Consider the following 15,074-nt stretch of genomic DNA (forward strand, 5'->3'; position numbering starts at 1 on the left):
CAGGGAACGCACAGCTATAGCCAATCAATGACGAGGGCGTGGTGACGCCGGCGGTCGCTGATTGGACAGTTTAAAAATTGCCGCAAACCTGTGAGGCACGATTTAAATCCTCTGGCGGTGACGACACGAGAGCGAAGAGCAGAGAGAGAGAGGGAGAGTTAACGCTGAAGTAATTGTATCGGCTGTGTTTAATAAGACTCTGTTCTTAAAACGTGTGACGATAGTTTGCGGGAGAAGAGAAAAGAAGTGCGTGGACGGCTGTGGAATCTCTAAGGTGTGTAGCTAACTCGGCTCGGCTCGGCTCGGTGCGGTGCGGTGTGAGGTGAGTCAATAAGAAGCGTGTGCTTGTTTTTGTTTTTCCGAAAGCGTTAAAGGGAGTCTGAGTTGTTGCACTCGTGTAGCAAAAAAGTCAGGTTTAACCGAATTTCATAGGCTTAAAAAGTAACCGCTCAAACCCAGCTCATGTTTATGGAGCTGTTTTTTCCCGAAATATTGTATTAAATTGTGAACCAATAAAATAAAAAAAAACAGCCATTCGTTTTAAAATTACATTGTGTAAACATCGGCTTCTCAACTCCTTAAATTTAAGGTTAGAGCCTCAACTCTTTAAACTTTTTAAGATTAGAGTCCATGGTTAATGCAAATGTGCTGTGCTCTGATTGGCTGCACTGTATTCCTTTTAACTTTAGTGTAATTAGGCTGGAAGTGTGTGTGTAAAAATATGCTTGTTTTTAAATAATATAAGGTGCCTGGGTTTCTTTCATTTGACGTTCTTTAAGACGTGTGTTGTTCCTGCCTTTCCTTTGTCATTCGTTATTTTTGAAGTCTTTTTTGCATTTTCTCTAGCAGGGTTTTTTTTTTTTTTATTGAACTTTGAGAAGCTAGGCTCATGTGTAGTTGCTCCATATTGCCCAGTGCTATTGGTCAAGCCATTTCAATGTATGTTTACATCTGAACATTTATCTGCAATAAGTGCACTTTTTCAAAAATTAGATGACCTCAAGTTATATGGAGTGTCTACAAACATTCTTGACCTGTACTTTGAATTTTGGTGCTGTGTGGTAAAATGGCACCACACAGGGAGCACAGCCATTTACGATTAAGTCCTAATTACTTATAGTCATCTGTATGCAACGTAACTGTCTTCTCAATTTCCACAATTTTCTACTTGCAGAGGCTACTCTACTATTCATTGAGCTTGAGCTGAAAAGAAGCTAAGCATGGGTACAAGTGAGAGTAAGATGGCTGTGGTGTCCACACCGAAACCAGAACCAGGTCACACCATTCAGAACCGGCGTCTGGCCCAGCTGGTTGACCCACGCTCACCTTCTTGTGGAATCAACCGTACACCGATACAGGTAAACACAACTGTTTACATCTGTTTTTAAATTGTGAAATCCACCTCATCTTTCATCATAGACATGTTATAATAGGAGTTTTAAGCAGTATGTAACATTTATTTCAAGTTTAAAATCATTCACTTTGTCCATGGATACGTGTATGGAACATTACAGCAAAAACCTGTTTTACACCACTCATGCTTGTGATGTCATATGGCCGAAAGTTTGTGTTCATACAACATCTGAAATGGTGGGAGTTAAATGGGAGGTTGTTCTCCTGTTGCTGCCGTTAAAGTCTACATTTCTGAGAAGGATTTATACTAGATGTTGGAACATCTATGTGTATTTAATAGTCACAGGAGCATCAATAATATCAGATACTGATGATGGATGATTTAGTTGTGGCAGTCTGTTGCATCCTAAAGGTATTGGATGAAACTCTGTCACCACAGAGAATGCTGTTCCACTGCTTTACACCGTCCAATCCTGGTGGATTTAAGCTCATATGTAATTGCTCATGAGTAAATTCATAAGGCTAAGTTGTTAGCAAAGGACTATTTTACATCACAGATATTTAATTTAATCATTGGGGGAGAGTGCATGGATTGTTTGGAAAGATTAAAAGGAGGCGAGTTACAAATGGCCTGTACATTGTTGGTTGTAGGTGGATGGAGCAGCCCCTTGTGTCAGAGAGGGTCAGGAATCAGCTGCACTAGTGTTTGACCCACGATCACCAACCCCTGGAATCGAGCGCACGCCTATGAAAGACAGTATGAAATGTAAGCCACCTTTACACACAGCAGCTGTATCAATTATTGTTACAAAAATGTATTTTTCTATGAAAACCAAGCAAAAATGGCTCATGTTTGAACTTTTGCTCACTTGCTTCTCACTTTCTTCTATGCTGATTTGTTTTGATCCTTGTAGTATTTTGACAAATTTCATTAAGATCCCACAATTAGACCACAGTTAAGTGCAGATTTTAACATGCGAGTTGGTGCAGAAACACTGTTCTATTATACATAAGTGATTTTGTTATATTTCATAACCATCACTTTAGACTACAATAATCATAACAGATCTTGATCTAACCACCACTCCAAACATCTTTACTTTTATTCTGTAACCTTTTAATCTCCTCTCCTTTTCAGTGACGGTCAGTTCACTGGCCCGGAAACTCAGCACATTTTTCTTGAATGACACTGGAATAGTGGACTCTTCTACCACTTCCCTGTCTCCTGTCACCATCACCAAACACCCCAGTCTCCCTAGTGTTGAGCAGCAGGACAATCCAAGCTGCTCAGAGCCCCTCCTGCCTTCTCAGGGCACACAGACCGCACACAAAGCCTCTCCTTCCAGCCCTGTGGCCTGCAGCCCCTCTGTAAGATATGGCTCGTTTTGCAGTAGTCCGTTCGTGCTGGTGGGTGAGGTGGAAGTGGACATGGCGACAGATGTGTCTCTGGAAGAAGCCGAGGAAGCTCTTCTTTTGGGAGAATCTCCACTTCAGAGAGAGCTGAGCCTGAGTCTGCTGGCCTGCCGGGACGGTGTTTATCCTCCTGACTTCTGCAAATCTACTGAGGAGCGTCCTTCCACTCCTCTTCCTCCCGCAGAGCTCAAGCAAAACGGTGATCACTCCTATGGTCTCCAGGTGGTCTCATCTGAGTCGACCCAGCTGTCCTCCCCTACTCAGGCAAGCATCATATCTCCAGCAAATGATGCTGAGCCTCATGAGCAGCAGGTATGCTTTGGAAAGGTTTGGCAAAACTTTCTTGCCATTTCCATGTTATCCTTAATGTACTCGGTCAGTTACACGTATAATTGGCAATTAATGTTGCTATCAATTAGTTGGTCTATTGTTCATTCCATAGTAACACTGATATATATTCAGTTTGTCACTCTGGGCATGCTCATCCGTTTTAACCTGGAGGTGCAATTCATGAGAGGTAGAAACGGGTTCTGGCTAAATAGTCTTGCATTGCCAAACTCTCTAAGGAGACTGTTACCTTTTGCCTTCTACTGCATGGAAAGTAATTGGACTAACATGCAAAAGAACCAGTCAAAAGTCTGCTGTTTTGGTGTGACTTCTGGAGGCAATCTTTCACATCAGCCAAATCTTCACACCAGTACCAGAGCCAGTACAAAATGATACGCGAATGACAGTGAGGCCAGCTTAACTGAAAGTATCATAATATCAAAGTAGAGGAGGTCCTCGGGTTACGTCAGACCCGAGTTACGATGTTTCATGGTTACGACACATCTCCCATTTACTGTATAAAGCCATGTTTTGACTTAAGTGGTTTTGTGTTGTAAACTTCGTGTGTGGTGTGCGCGGCGGAAGAATACACAGTTACGCGGCTCGGTACCGTGGAGGATAGGTGTTAGGATAAGTGCTTACAGTATGTTATTTACGTACAGTATGTACGTATGTTCCCACTTACACCGAAAATCAGTTTACGACGCAACGTAGGAACAGATCAACGTAAGTCGAGGATGCCCTGTATTCTACATCAACTTGTGGGATGAGCAATCTGTGGCTAAGATGAGGCCATTGTTATTTTTCTCTACTGTGGCCTGTCAGCAACTCCTCCTGTGAATTCAAAGCTGTTTTTTCATGAAAGGAGCCTTTTAAAATGTGTCAAAGATCAAAACCTTTTATTAATTTGAACTCTTTGCCCCCTCATGTGCAGGATGTTACAGAAGAAGCTCCTGTTGTGTCTGAGCAAGAGCCAGAAAAGCCCAAGGTGGTTACTCCTGACCCTGTTGATGCCCCCTGCCTGAACCTGACCGGTCAGAAAGAAGTGCCTCCGTCTGGATTTTTGATCCCTAGGTTTGACACCCGCAGCCCAAGCCAGGCAGTGTTTAAACCCCAGTGGCTGGGTGTGGGGTTTGGGGCCACAGGGGTCAGGGCTAGAGGGGTTCAGAGCCGTGGAAAAGGAACGGCCTCACCTCGCAAAAAAGCCACCGACGAGAATGAGAATAAGGTAGTCCTCTCCAGACAGAAGCAGAGAGGTGGGTTTTCTTTGATTTGGTTCTAACTGGACTGAAAATTTACATCAGTACCCATAATGCATTAAGAACACACACACACCCTAAACTAGGACTTGCAACTCTGTTTCATTTTCACCATAATATTATCTTAAAACATAGCTGCTCTTTAATTGGTGTAACATGATGTGAATTGAGATTTCCACAGAATAAATGTTTCAGTTTGTTCAGAGATTGTATTTTCTCCTGGTGCAGGTAAAGCTCTTATTGCTGAAGGCAGGTCTCCACTGCAGATTCTAAAGGAAACAAATTCACCCAGAGACCGCCCAGCACAGGTTCACTTCCTCTGTTTCTGTAGCTTTGTCTTTCTGAACTGTGTTTTTAAATGTTATTCTTGTCAAAGTAATATTTTCCTCATTAGCACGGTTGGCACAATACAAATAAAATGTAACAAACACTCTTTTTTGCGCTCAGATGAAGCTGAAGGTCTCAACTCCAGAGAAGAGGAGGTTTGGACAGATGGACAGAAGAAATCTTGTTGTTTCTCTTAACAAGGAGAACCAATGAGGGACAAACTGGAAATATGGACTCTCACTCTCAAGCAAACACTATGTACATAAGCCCAAATGTGCTGAACTGTTTATCTCTCTCTCAGGAAGCAGCCCAAGAATTTAAATTCTGTGTGTGCGTATGTGTGTACATCCTGTGCATGCCTTGTTTTTGTAGACAAGAATTCTTTTTTTTCCTGCCATTTTGTCAGTCTCTTTAATCGTTTTTAAAAGTGTAAATAAAATTGGTTATTTTATTTGTTTCGAGTCATTCACTGCAGACGATTCTCTGTAAAATTAACAGCCACCTTAGTGTTGAGGGGTAAAATTCGACACAAATTGTGGTAGCTGCAGGTAGGAGGAGTTTGTGTGTGCCCTTTGTGAAGCTCTCTAATAAACACATGCTTTAGTGATTATTTTAAGTAGGGGGCACGAAAGTCGTACCAAAAAATGTCCCATATATTGTTCTTCATTGCGAGGGATCAATCACAGTTCTTTTCTTTTTAGATCATGGTCTTGTTTGGGATAAGAGGGCTTATGACACGTGAGGGACGTTTGTTGCTGAGATCTTTCTTGTTTTAGAAAGTCCTTATGAGCAGTAGCAGGGACCTTTGATGTTCCTATGATGTTTTAGAATAGGATAAGTTTAACTGAATACCTCTGGGCACCTCATTTGCTAGTAGTGGAAAAGTGTATGTGTATATATATTTTTCTCTTTTAAAAACCTACTTTTGAGCAGGAATTCCTAAAATGGGCATGAGTACTGAATTTTTATATATTAGTGATACGTTGTCTTTTCAGCTACTGACTTTCGGCTAGAGGTTCCAAGTGTTCCAAGAGATTCCACAAAACATTCAGGCACTAAACGTGGTTGAATTTAATTTAATGGCTGGTATAAAGCAGTGGAAAAGCAAAGGACAATCAGATAATGCTAAAAGTACACTATGCAAAAAAGACCAACGCAAAATGAGTCAATAAATAGTAAATAACTATCTATACTTCTGCTTGGGTAAATAGAAATATGTAAAATGGCATCAGTGTTTTTCAAACAAAGGTCATTACAATTCCATAAATCACACTGTATTTTGTAAGCACTGGAGTTATTTTGCTTTGCCTGATTTGACTAAATTTCCTGTAATAGTTTTCCTTATTTACACATTACAGGATTCCATTCATTTTTTTCACGGTGAGCATCTTTCAATCTGTTCCTATTTATTATGCATAACTAAGAGTACATTATTTTTTTATCAAACCAACATGAACTACATTCAACTAATTCCATTGTTCTCTTTCAACAGAATAAGTTGGAAAGTGCCTTCTGCAGTATGTGAGAGTACAGTAGTCCCTGATAAAGATGAAGATTGGAAGAATCTCATCGTGTGGAGCATCAGTTCTTTCAGATTTGTGTAAGTTATTGCATAATTTCTTAGCAGAAAACACTAGTGGCCAGCCTGCCTCTGACAGATATTTTGTCTTACGCACAAACCCATCTCTCTGGACTTGGCACAAAAAACCCACCCTCTCTCTTCCTCTCTTTTCTCCCTCTTGTAATCATCCCACCCCCACCCCCAATTAACCCATACCCAGCATTTATGATCACTCAGGCTTTCCCTTGCCCTGTCTTTATTTCCCTCTCTTTCTCTTTCAGAAGGGTGTGTCAGTTCCAGATCTTCAGGAAGCTATCCCACGATCCTGTGCAGCAGGCCATTCCGTCAGCCGTCACCCCGATGCAGCTCACGCGGTTATCGTGGCCAGCCAACACCCCTGTCAACAACACAGAGTCAGGATTATACGGTTTTGTTTCTACTCAGTGAATACCATTCACCTGCTGTGGACATGTGCTCATCTCCTATAGTCTCTATAGGAAAGCATGTATTGAAATGGGACACCCTAGAGCAGCTGCACATGACCATACAGGGGGCATATAACCAAAAGCAAAATGACTTTTTCAGCACATGTACATATTCATTTGGAGTTCAAAGAGCAGCAAAAATGAGAATGGAGAAGGATGAGAACAAGGCAAAAACAATGAAAATAAAAATGCTTTTGTATATTATATTTCATGCCTGCTTGGGGGTGAGCTGTGTGTGCCTCCTTGTCATTTAAAGGAACAGGCGCTGAAACCATTTGCTCTGAACAGGGCTGTTTATACAGGAAGGCCTTTGTGGTATTTTGCTCAAAGCATATCACAGATATTTTATTAGGACCATAAGGAGCTGTGTTAACTTGTGAAATAGGGTTAGAATATGTTCTCAATATGTTCATCATGGTTAATGCCAAGCATCTGGTACAAGGGAATAATGTCCCCAAGCGTATATACAACGTTGATGTGACGTCTTTATTTGGTTGGCTTGTGGTCGTGACGTCACATAACTCAGATACAACGAATTTTCAATGTTAAAAACTTAAGCGAGGTTTTGGTAGTGAATATGACGTCGACATAACGTTGATTTGAATTTGTAGACATTTTAAGCAGTATTTTGAATTATAGTTGGGGTTGCAAATAATATGTTGCTTAAAGATTGTATCCAGTTCTTATCTTAGCATTTCCATGAACATATTCCTAAACATTTCATGGCCTTGTTATCGCTATTTTATTTATTATTTGCCATTCATATTAAACTTCTCAAATGCCTCTTAAAACCATTGCGGCAGATCTCCTGATCTGTAAATCATCAACGGCCACAACTGAGGAGTAATATGACTTGGAGATCCGCGGCTCACAGCCGTTCAAATCAAAACACTGGGGGGTTCTAAACCGTTACTTTACTCCAGACACGGTTCAAAGCGGTCGTGCTCGGACACTTCGTTTAGTCTCTTCTTGTAGGACCAAAACGTATAATATGTATGCTAATAAACTTACAATATTATATAACGTCTGGTGATAAAAATGTCGTTATGTTTTCAAGGTTTGCCCCGGAGAGACGCGGTAGAGTAGACGCGGAAAGCACAAATGATGTCGATAATTTTTGTAACATTAAAACCACTCACAGGTGATGTAAAAACACCTGTTAACGTCCGACAGGCAGCAAATCTGATCCGCCTCATGATGTATTACCCCAAAGTTCCGGCCACTTTAATTACAATATTGGAAATCGTAGCTAACTGAAAATAAATAGAAGTACTTTACTCACTTAAATCAACATTTTTCAGGAGTCAAATATGTGTATTTTAATGTCCAAGACTTGCTTGACTTTGAAAGAAAATATGCTTTTAGATAAAAACGCTTTTGTTTAAGTAGGTGCCAATACTGCTAAGATTATTGGTGCCCCCTAACTTAGGCCACCTCCCCTGCTTGTGACAGTCAAACGAGACAGTTGCTACCACATTCAGTGGTTTTGAGAGGTTCACAATGAGATCACGTTTGTCCTGTGTTGGTATCCGTACTCTACATGTAAGGATTAAAATGGCGGTAGATTTTCCCCTCAGAGAAAAGGAAGCTAACCGCTAAGCTAACTTTTACACTGAGGGAAATATCTGTCGCGAAATGGAAATGTGTTGTGTTCTACATGCAGTTTTGCACACAAAGATTTACAACACTGTTAGATAGGGTGAGCAGACGTCCTCTTTTACCCGGACATGTACTCTTTTTTAGACTTAAAAAAAAGTCCGGGATTTTGTTTTTCTAGAGTTTACATGGAATTTCGAGAAGCGTTTCGTTCACTAACTAGTCCCCTCCCCTACTCCGATTGGTTCGCTTGAGTGAGAAGGGGGCGTGGTGAAGTAGCCTAAAATCTTCTGATTGGACGGTCTGACTGTAGCGCTACCGTTATTGGTAGATAACCTTCTCTGTAAACATTTAATTGGTCAGTCTGCACGTCAGTAGTCCTTGTTTACGTCAGGCAAAGCTCATGTACCTACCCTCATTTCGAGCAGCTTGAACGTAAACGTAAAACGTAAATTCTCGGATTAAAAAAGAAATTCCCATGTTTTGTGTAGCAAATAAAGGTGTAAAGGACCTAAAAGCACACATGATGAGACGTGTCCTTTTTTCACCACCTCAGATCAGGTCACTCTACTTTCACATATTTGCTATGATTCTGACTGGGTATAAAAGAAAAAAAAAGATCTTATATATTTTACATTCTTTATGTTATGTGATCTTATTAATACAGACTACTGGTGTGAAATATTAAATACACAACACAAATTATGACCAAAGTATGGTTTTAAAGAAACGTTATTAAAACAACTTAAGACATCAAAATAAGGTAAAATTAACTTGGTAAACACCTAGTGCGGACGTCACATAGACGTTAGGGAAAAAGTCGTCTAAAAAGCTTCCAAATTCAACTATATTTCGACCGTCAGCTGCCTTCAGGGAAAGACGTCTCAATGGTAAATTCACACCATTCGTTTCAGACGAAATAAAGGAAGAGCAGGTGTCCATAAACTTTTGGCTGATTGACCTCGTCCATACTCACCCACTCTCTCTGCCTTGAGTGAGTCCCAGATGTTGCAATTAAAGTCATCATAGCCGGCGAGGATGAGGCGTCCAGACAGCGAAGGAGCGATGGAGGTGACCCCACACATGATGCTGGAGTCCTGGTAGGTGATTAGCTCCTGGTCAGCACGTAGGTCATAGAGCTTACAGGTTGCATCGTCTGAGCCTGTGATCACTGCATTACCATTTGGGAAAAACTGAGGGGAAAGGAAGGATAATTTAGTAGATTTTTGAGAAAATGCCTTAACCAGCTCACTATCAAAGATAATTAAATACACATCTTTTGTGTAAGTGCAGTCGCAAAGTACAAAGTGTAAGAGTTCAATTTTCATGTTCATGTTCAATTTAGTCTGCTAAAAAAACAAACAATTCCTGCTTAATCTACTTAAATATTGACATTAGTTAAGCGATTTGGCCAATATATTTTGAGCTTTGAGTATTTGTTCATAGTTAGGAAAATTGGCCGGATCAGTGATTTCCCCATTAGTTTAATGAGATTGGTTAATTACTTCTCACTCAAACTTTAAACAGTTTCTACTTGTTCAACTGAAACACACAGCTTCTGAAGGGTTGTAGCGACTATACCTAAATACTATGCTTGTTTTTTTGGTCTGTGATCCAGTGTATGTTTTACACACAGCATTTGTTCAGATATGATATGATTTCCCATAGGAAATCACTGCCTGAATGTTTGACACATTCAAGTTTAGCTGCCAAAATGTGTTGCATCTATCTCACAGTCATTTACCATCATACAACAGATATCTTAGAACCACTACATTTGATTGAGCATTTTCTACTTCCTCAGCATTAAAGCTGGAACCAAAAACTTTGCAGGATTGTAGATCTTATGATTGACTTGAAAATTTGAAAACTGTACTCTGGCAGATTTCAATATAAACTCTTCATCTTTCAGCTCTGATTCTGACATTATCTACATTGCCGCTAAAGCCACAGAACATGCTGTCTGCAGCCTCAGAGGTGCAGAATACTTGTGTAATTTGTAGCTGATTGGATAATAATGCTAAATCATCATTATAATCAACATCTTTTCCGCCCATCCATTTCAGTGTTGTGGTGTGCTAAATGTTGTTGATTTAAATGTAATGTAGTACATATTTCTTGTGTGTGAATGTTTTTAAATAGAGACTCACAGCTATAGCGTTAATGTCACTCTCATGTCCACTGAACGTCTGTCTGCACTGGCCCTCTCGTATGTCCCACAGTTTAGCTGTGAAATCACATGCTCCTGAAATAAAAGTCTTGAAGTCTGGAGACACAGCCAGACTCATGCAGTCACCCATGTGTCCTGTGAAAACTGTCTTCTGTGTCCCAGTCTCAATGTCCCAAAGAACACTAGAGACAGAAGAAAGCAATAGAAATAGATTTGTCCAACAGCATTAAAAACAGTCTATGTAACCATCTATTTTATATATCTATACTGCCCCAAGATTTACTTCAAGATTTTAGTTTATTAACACACCACACTGCTCACAGACAGTCACCCGGAGGAAACCCACGCAGACACAGGGAGAACACACCACACTCCTCACAGACAGTCACCCGGAGAAAACCCACGCAGACACAGGGAGAACACACCACACTCCTCACAGTCACCCGGAGTGGGACTCGAACCCACCCGGGAGCTGTGTGACTGCAAGACTATCTGACCAAGAGAAGTTTTCCACAAATTTACTTGGAGGAAAATAATTTAATTAACTCATTCAACAATAAAGTGATGTGACTCTTGCAGCATACAGAGCAAGGTTTAATCGCCCCGCTGCAACTTGGAGAGTGGCTACACAAGGTTTCATCACATGGATTTCCCTGGCAACCCTTGGTTAGCCATTTTTTTCCACTCCTCCTATCAACACATGAATTCTTCAACATAGGAAGGCAGAAGATTTCTGCTGTGTCTTGCTGTGAGCCAATTATTGTTTTGGTGCTTGAATTACAGGAATGATCCGAATTGGAATACAACTCTACTCGCTGAATTGTCAGTTTACAAGATAGATTTAATATTCAAATGCCTGTAAATTATCACAATATCACGCTACACCTTATTACTGTTATTCTGTTCTTGACTGAGTGTATCTTTGGTTTTGCTCCTGAACTCTTACCATGTACAGTCCCCAGAGCTGGTGATGATCTCAGCGTCACTCAAGAAGCGACAACACGACAGGTACCCTGTGTCAAAAACAACACCAGGAAAATCAGTGAACAAATGCACTTAAAATTAGTTTAATGAACAATTACATTAACACAGTTCTCCTCTGAAACACAAGTGTAGCAAATCAGCCAAATCGATTTTCCTGCTTTAGTGTTGCCCTGGCAATTGCCGGGCAATCAATTGAATATTAATCAAAATTGACATTCAGAACTTCTAATTGACATAATTTGTCTATATCAATGATATCGATCATTTGTATTCCACTGTGTTCCCACTGTGTGTTCATGTACTGTTCCTTTAAAATCACGCTACCAAGCTGTAGTCATCTGATTCTGCCCCTATCTGCCACATCGAAGCAACCTAAATGCAGAGGCCGACCAAGCGACTTGAACAGCGTCTGTGGTCTGGACATGATGTGTTTGACTATAATTAAGAAGACATTAAACAAAAAGAAATCAAATGTAAATGCGGAGAAAAAACAAGAGAAAAAAGCTCCCAGCAACATTAGAAAAAATATCCTGTATTTAACACTGGAGCATATTTACAGTACAAGCCTCGTCACTGAATTCTGAGGGTCAAAAATATAAAAACAAAATAATCTTTCATTAATCGTAATTGTGGTAAAATGTTAAATTAATTGTGATAATGATTTGTGCTCATATCGCCCAGCACTAACTGGACTTGTGTTCCCTGAGAGTCAGACAAATTCCCGTTAGAAATGTTTGTGCTTCTCTTGAACATTTGGGATACTTGTTTCCACCAACATAAATTAGACTTTGCAAGAATTTTCCTTGTGTGTGTGTTACCTGTGTGTGCAGCCAGCTCCCTCATGACCTTGACATTTCCGTCTTTGCCCTTCAGATTGTAGATGGAGCACATGTTGTCCAGTCCTCCACAGGCCACCATGTTTCCTGAGGGGGCGTAGGAGCAGGTCATCACCCACGAAGACTTCAGTGGGATGGCATTTACCTGAGACACATTCAGGGAGGAGTTTAAATGTCAGAAGGCAGTTCTATTTTGATCCATACAGAGTACAATTTGGCTTATGTTATGAGAATTTCATAATAAGATTTAAAGGATCATCATTTAAACAAAAGTCTGAAAACCCTCAGTCAAATTCGTTTTGAAATTTTACCACACAGCAATTAAACTATTGGAAAAAAAACAAAAACAAAACATAACATATGCAAAAGTATTTTCACAATAGAGGACATGCTCACCCTGGAGCAGGTGTCTACAGTTGTCTAGATAGAGAGAGTTATGATAGACATTTGTGGGCATTAACTACACTACAGAGAACTTGTGCTCAAAGATTTGAACACTAGATGGCACTGTCTTTTTGGATTACATGAAAGGGTTTGCATCTGGATACTTATGTATGTGACTTGAAATGGTCAGTTGTCACTCAGTACCTTGTTGGTGGTGTAGCTGTCCCACACAATCAGCTTTCCATCCTGAGATGCACTCACACAGAGTCTGAGAGAGAGAAAATAGAAGTGATAGATCATATAATAGTCCAGCATTTTCTAAACATCCCTTATGATTAGTGAAAGATATTCAAATTATAATATTTCTACGTGTTAAAAATCATTATAATAGTTCTATTTTAATGTTATTTAAATGTTAGCTATGTGAAGGTACAGTCGATGTAGTTGCATATATTAGGACATATGCTGCCATCATGGTCTGTGGGTCTTTTACGTGGCCATGTCAGGCCTCATCTTGTATGTGCTACAACAGCATGGCTTTGTAGGCACAGTGTGTGATTGCCTGGCATATTTGCAGTCCAGATCTGTCTCCTATGGTGCACCATGAAGTGGAGAAACAAACAGGGACCACTGACGTCCGAGCAGCTAGATTCTTGTATCAAGGTTGAATGAGTAAACATTCCAGTTTTAAAGCTTCAACAATTGGTATCCTCAGTTCCCAAATCAAATTATTAAAATGTGTAATTGTAATAAAGGACATTTTAACAGTGGTAAATGGTTAACCTGGTAAACCTCTGTTGGAAACGGCTGTGCTTAATGACTGCTGAACCAAACACTAAAACATCCACTGAGCATCAGCCAATCCTATCAAAGACAGCAGAGTCTCAGAGCCTCTATCCTATTACTCCATTATAGCTTTAAATCTACAGCTTAAAGAAAGACTGAGCAAAGCACATTTCCTATTTATACCCTCATTTTCAACATTCAACCTCACTTTAAGGGAAGTACACTGTCAGAAAGAAAGGTACTACACAGGTACACAATTGTCACTAACAATACAAACTGTGTAAATGTACCTTTAAGGGTACCACAGAGGTGCAGTTGTGTCACCTAAAGGTACATTACATTCTCTTCCGGAAGAAGAGGGGGATGCCTGTAAGCTTTAATTATAGAACTGTTAAATTAAAGAGCCTTGGAGACTAAATGTGGCATATAAAATCAACAAAATTTAAAAAATCTACAAGTATTATAGAACAGGGTACAATTATGTTCCGTACCTAAAGGTTCTGAATATGTACCTTTGAGGGCATGAGTGAATTTTTCTGAGAGTGCAGGTGTCTAAAACGTTTGACTATTTAGTGTGTACTGGTCAGACCCTATAAGAAGTGAAAAATAAAAGTAAAGTAAAAATGCTTTCTAACGAGGGGAATATTCATATTTGTTTGTGTGTATGTGTGTGTGTGTGTTTGTGTGTTTACTTTGAGTCGGTTGCCCAGTGCACGGCATAGATTTTGGCCAGATGTCCTCTCAGTGTCTTTCTAGTTTTGAGCTGGACTCGACCCACCACCGCTGTCCCTGAGACTACATCTGGCAGAGTGGTGTCCGCAACAGCTTTACGGGCCGCCTGCAGAGGGCAAAGGTCAAAACATTCACATTTAATAAGGCTGACAATTTAGAGGGTATTATGAAACTCTGATCTCTTCTGATCAGCACTGGGACCATGATTTAAATTGTGGGTATTGTCTATACATTTCTATAAATCAAAAAATATATAAATAAATATATTATATATAAATATATAAAAATTTTATAAGATTATATCAAATTTTCTACATACTTTTACATTTTTCTATATACTTTTGCAGTGGTTGTATTCTTGAACCCTTAGGGTTTTGCCAGACTGCTTGTGTTTGGATGTCTCACTGGGAACCATTTCACAGCTAAACACTCTAAACCAATTTGTTTACTTCTCTGGTTCCTCATTAATGCTTGATGACACTAATAATGTGTTTGCTTTGTATTGTACCACATATGGTTTGAACTGGTGAGATACTAACAGTGATTTCATCCTTCAGGCTCTCTGCCTCCTTTCGAAGCTGCTCCATTTCGCCCATGGCAACGGTTGTGAAGCACGGTCACCAACGGAAACAAACTGGAAGTCCAATCAAGTGAGCAGAGGGAAAGCTGGGATAAAAATAAAATTAAGAGATACATTAAAAAAATTAGCACTAGTGTTATTTTGATTGTTGCATTAATGTAGTGCTGTTCTGAGAACAAATATGTTTGATACGTTTAGCTTTACAGCGTAGTCCCCATTTTCACGTTTTGTGAAACTAAATCTTTCCCTGCCTCGGACAAGCATTTGCAATTCAAACTCAT

The 15,074-nt window shown here is 40.0% G+C and overlaps 2 protein-coding genes across 2 annotated transcripts; one reads left to right on the forward strand and one right to left on the reverse strand.

Moving 5' to 3' along the window:
- Positions 1 to 98: 98 nt before the first annotated feature.
- On the forward strand, positions 99 to 5,131 carry cdca3 (cell division cycle associated 3). The gene is made up of 7 exons (XM_066683592.1): positions 99 to 322; positions 1,175 to 1,358; positions 2,005 to 2,119; positions 2,492 to 3,078; positions 4,028 to 4,349; positions 4,581 to 4,660; positions 4,800 to 5,131. Exons 2-7 carry the CDS (start codon positions 1,221 to 1,223, stop codon positions 4,890 to 4,892), a joined length of 1,335 nt encoding a protein of 444 aa, XP_066539689.1. The 5' UTR covers positions 99 to 322; positions 1,175 to 1,220; the 3' UTR covers positions 4,893 to 5,131.
- A 1,370-nt stretch (positions 5,132 to 6,501) lies between these two features.
- Positions 6,502 to 14,865, reverse strand: gnb3a (guanine nucleotide binding protein (G protein), beta polypeptide 3a). The gene is made up of 8 exons (XM_066683319.1): positions 14,753 to 14,865; positions 14,174 to 14,319; positions 12,900 to 12,963; positions 12,294 to 12,456; positions 11,438 to 11,504; positions 10,472 to 10,673; positions 9,298 to 9,514; positions 6,502 to 6,637 (listed from the first exon to the last, which is right to left on the reverse strand). The coding sequence occupies exons 1-8, from the start codon at positions 14,807 to 14,809 to the stop codon at positions 6,531 to 6,533; spliced, it is 1,023 nt and encodes a 340-aa protein (XP_066539416.1). The 5' UTR covers positions 14,810 to 14,865; the 3' UTR covers positions 6,502 to 6,530.
- Between the last annotated feature and the right edge of the window lie 209 nt (positions 14,866 to 15,074).

This window comes from Hoplias malabaricus, chromosome 10 (assembly GCF_029633855.1).
Source record: "Hoplias malabaricus isolate fHopMal1 chromosome 10, fHopMal1.hap1, whole genome shotgun sequence".
Lineage (NCBI taxonomy): Eukaryota > Metazoa > Chordata > Actinopteri > Characiformes > Erythrinidae > Hoplias > Hoplias malabaricus.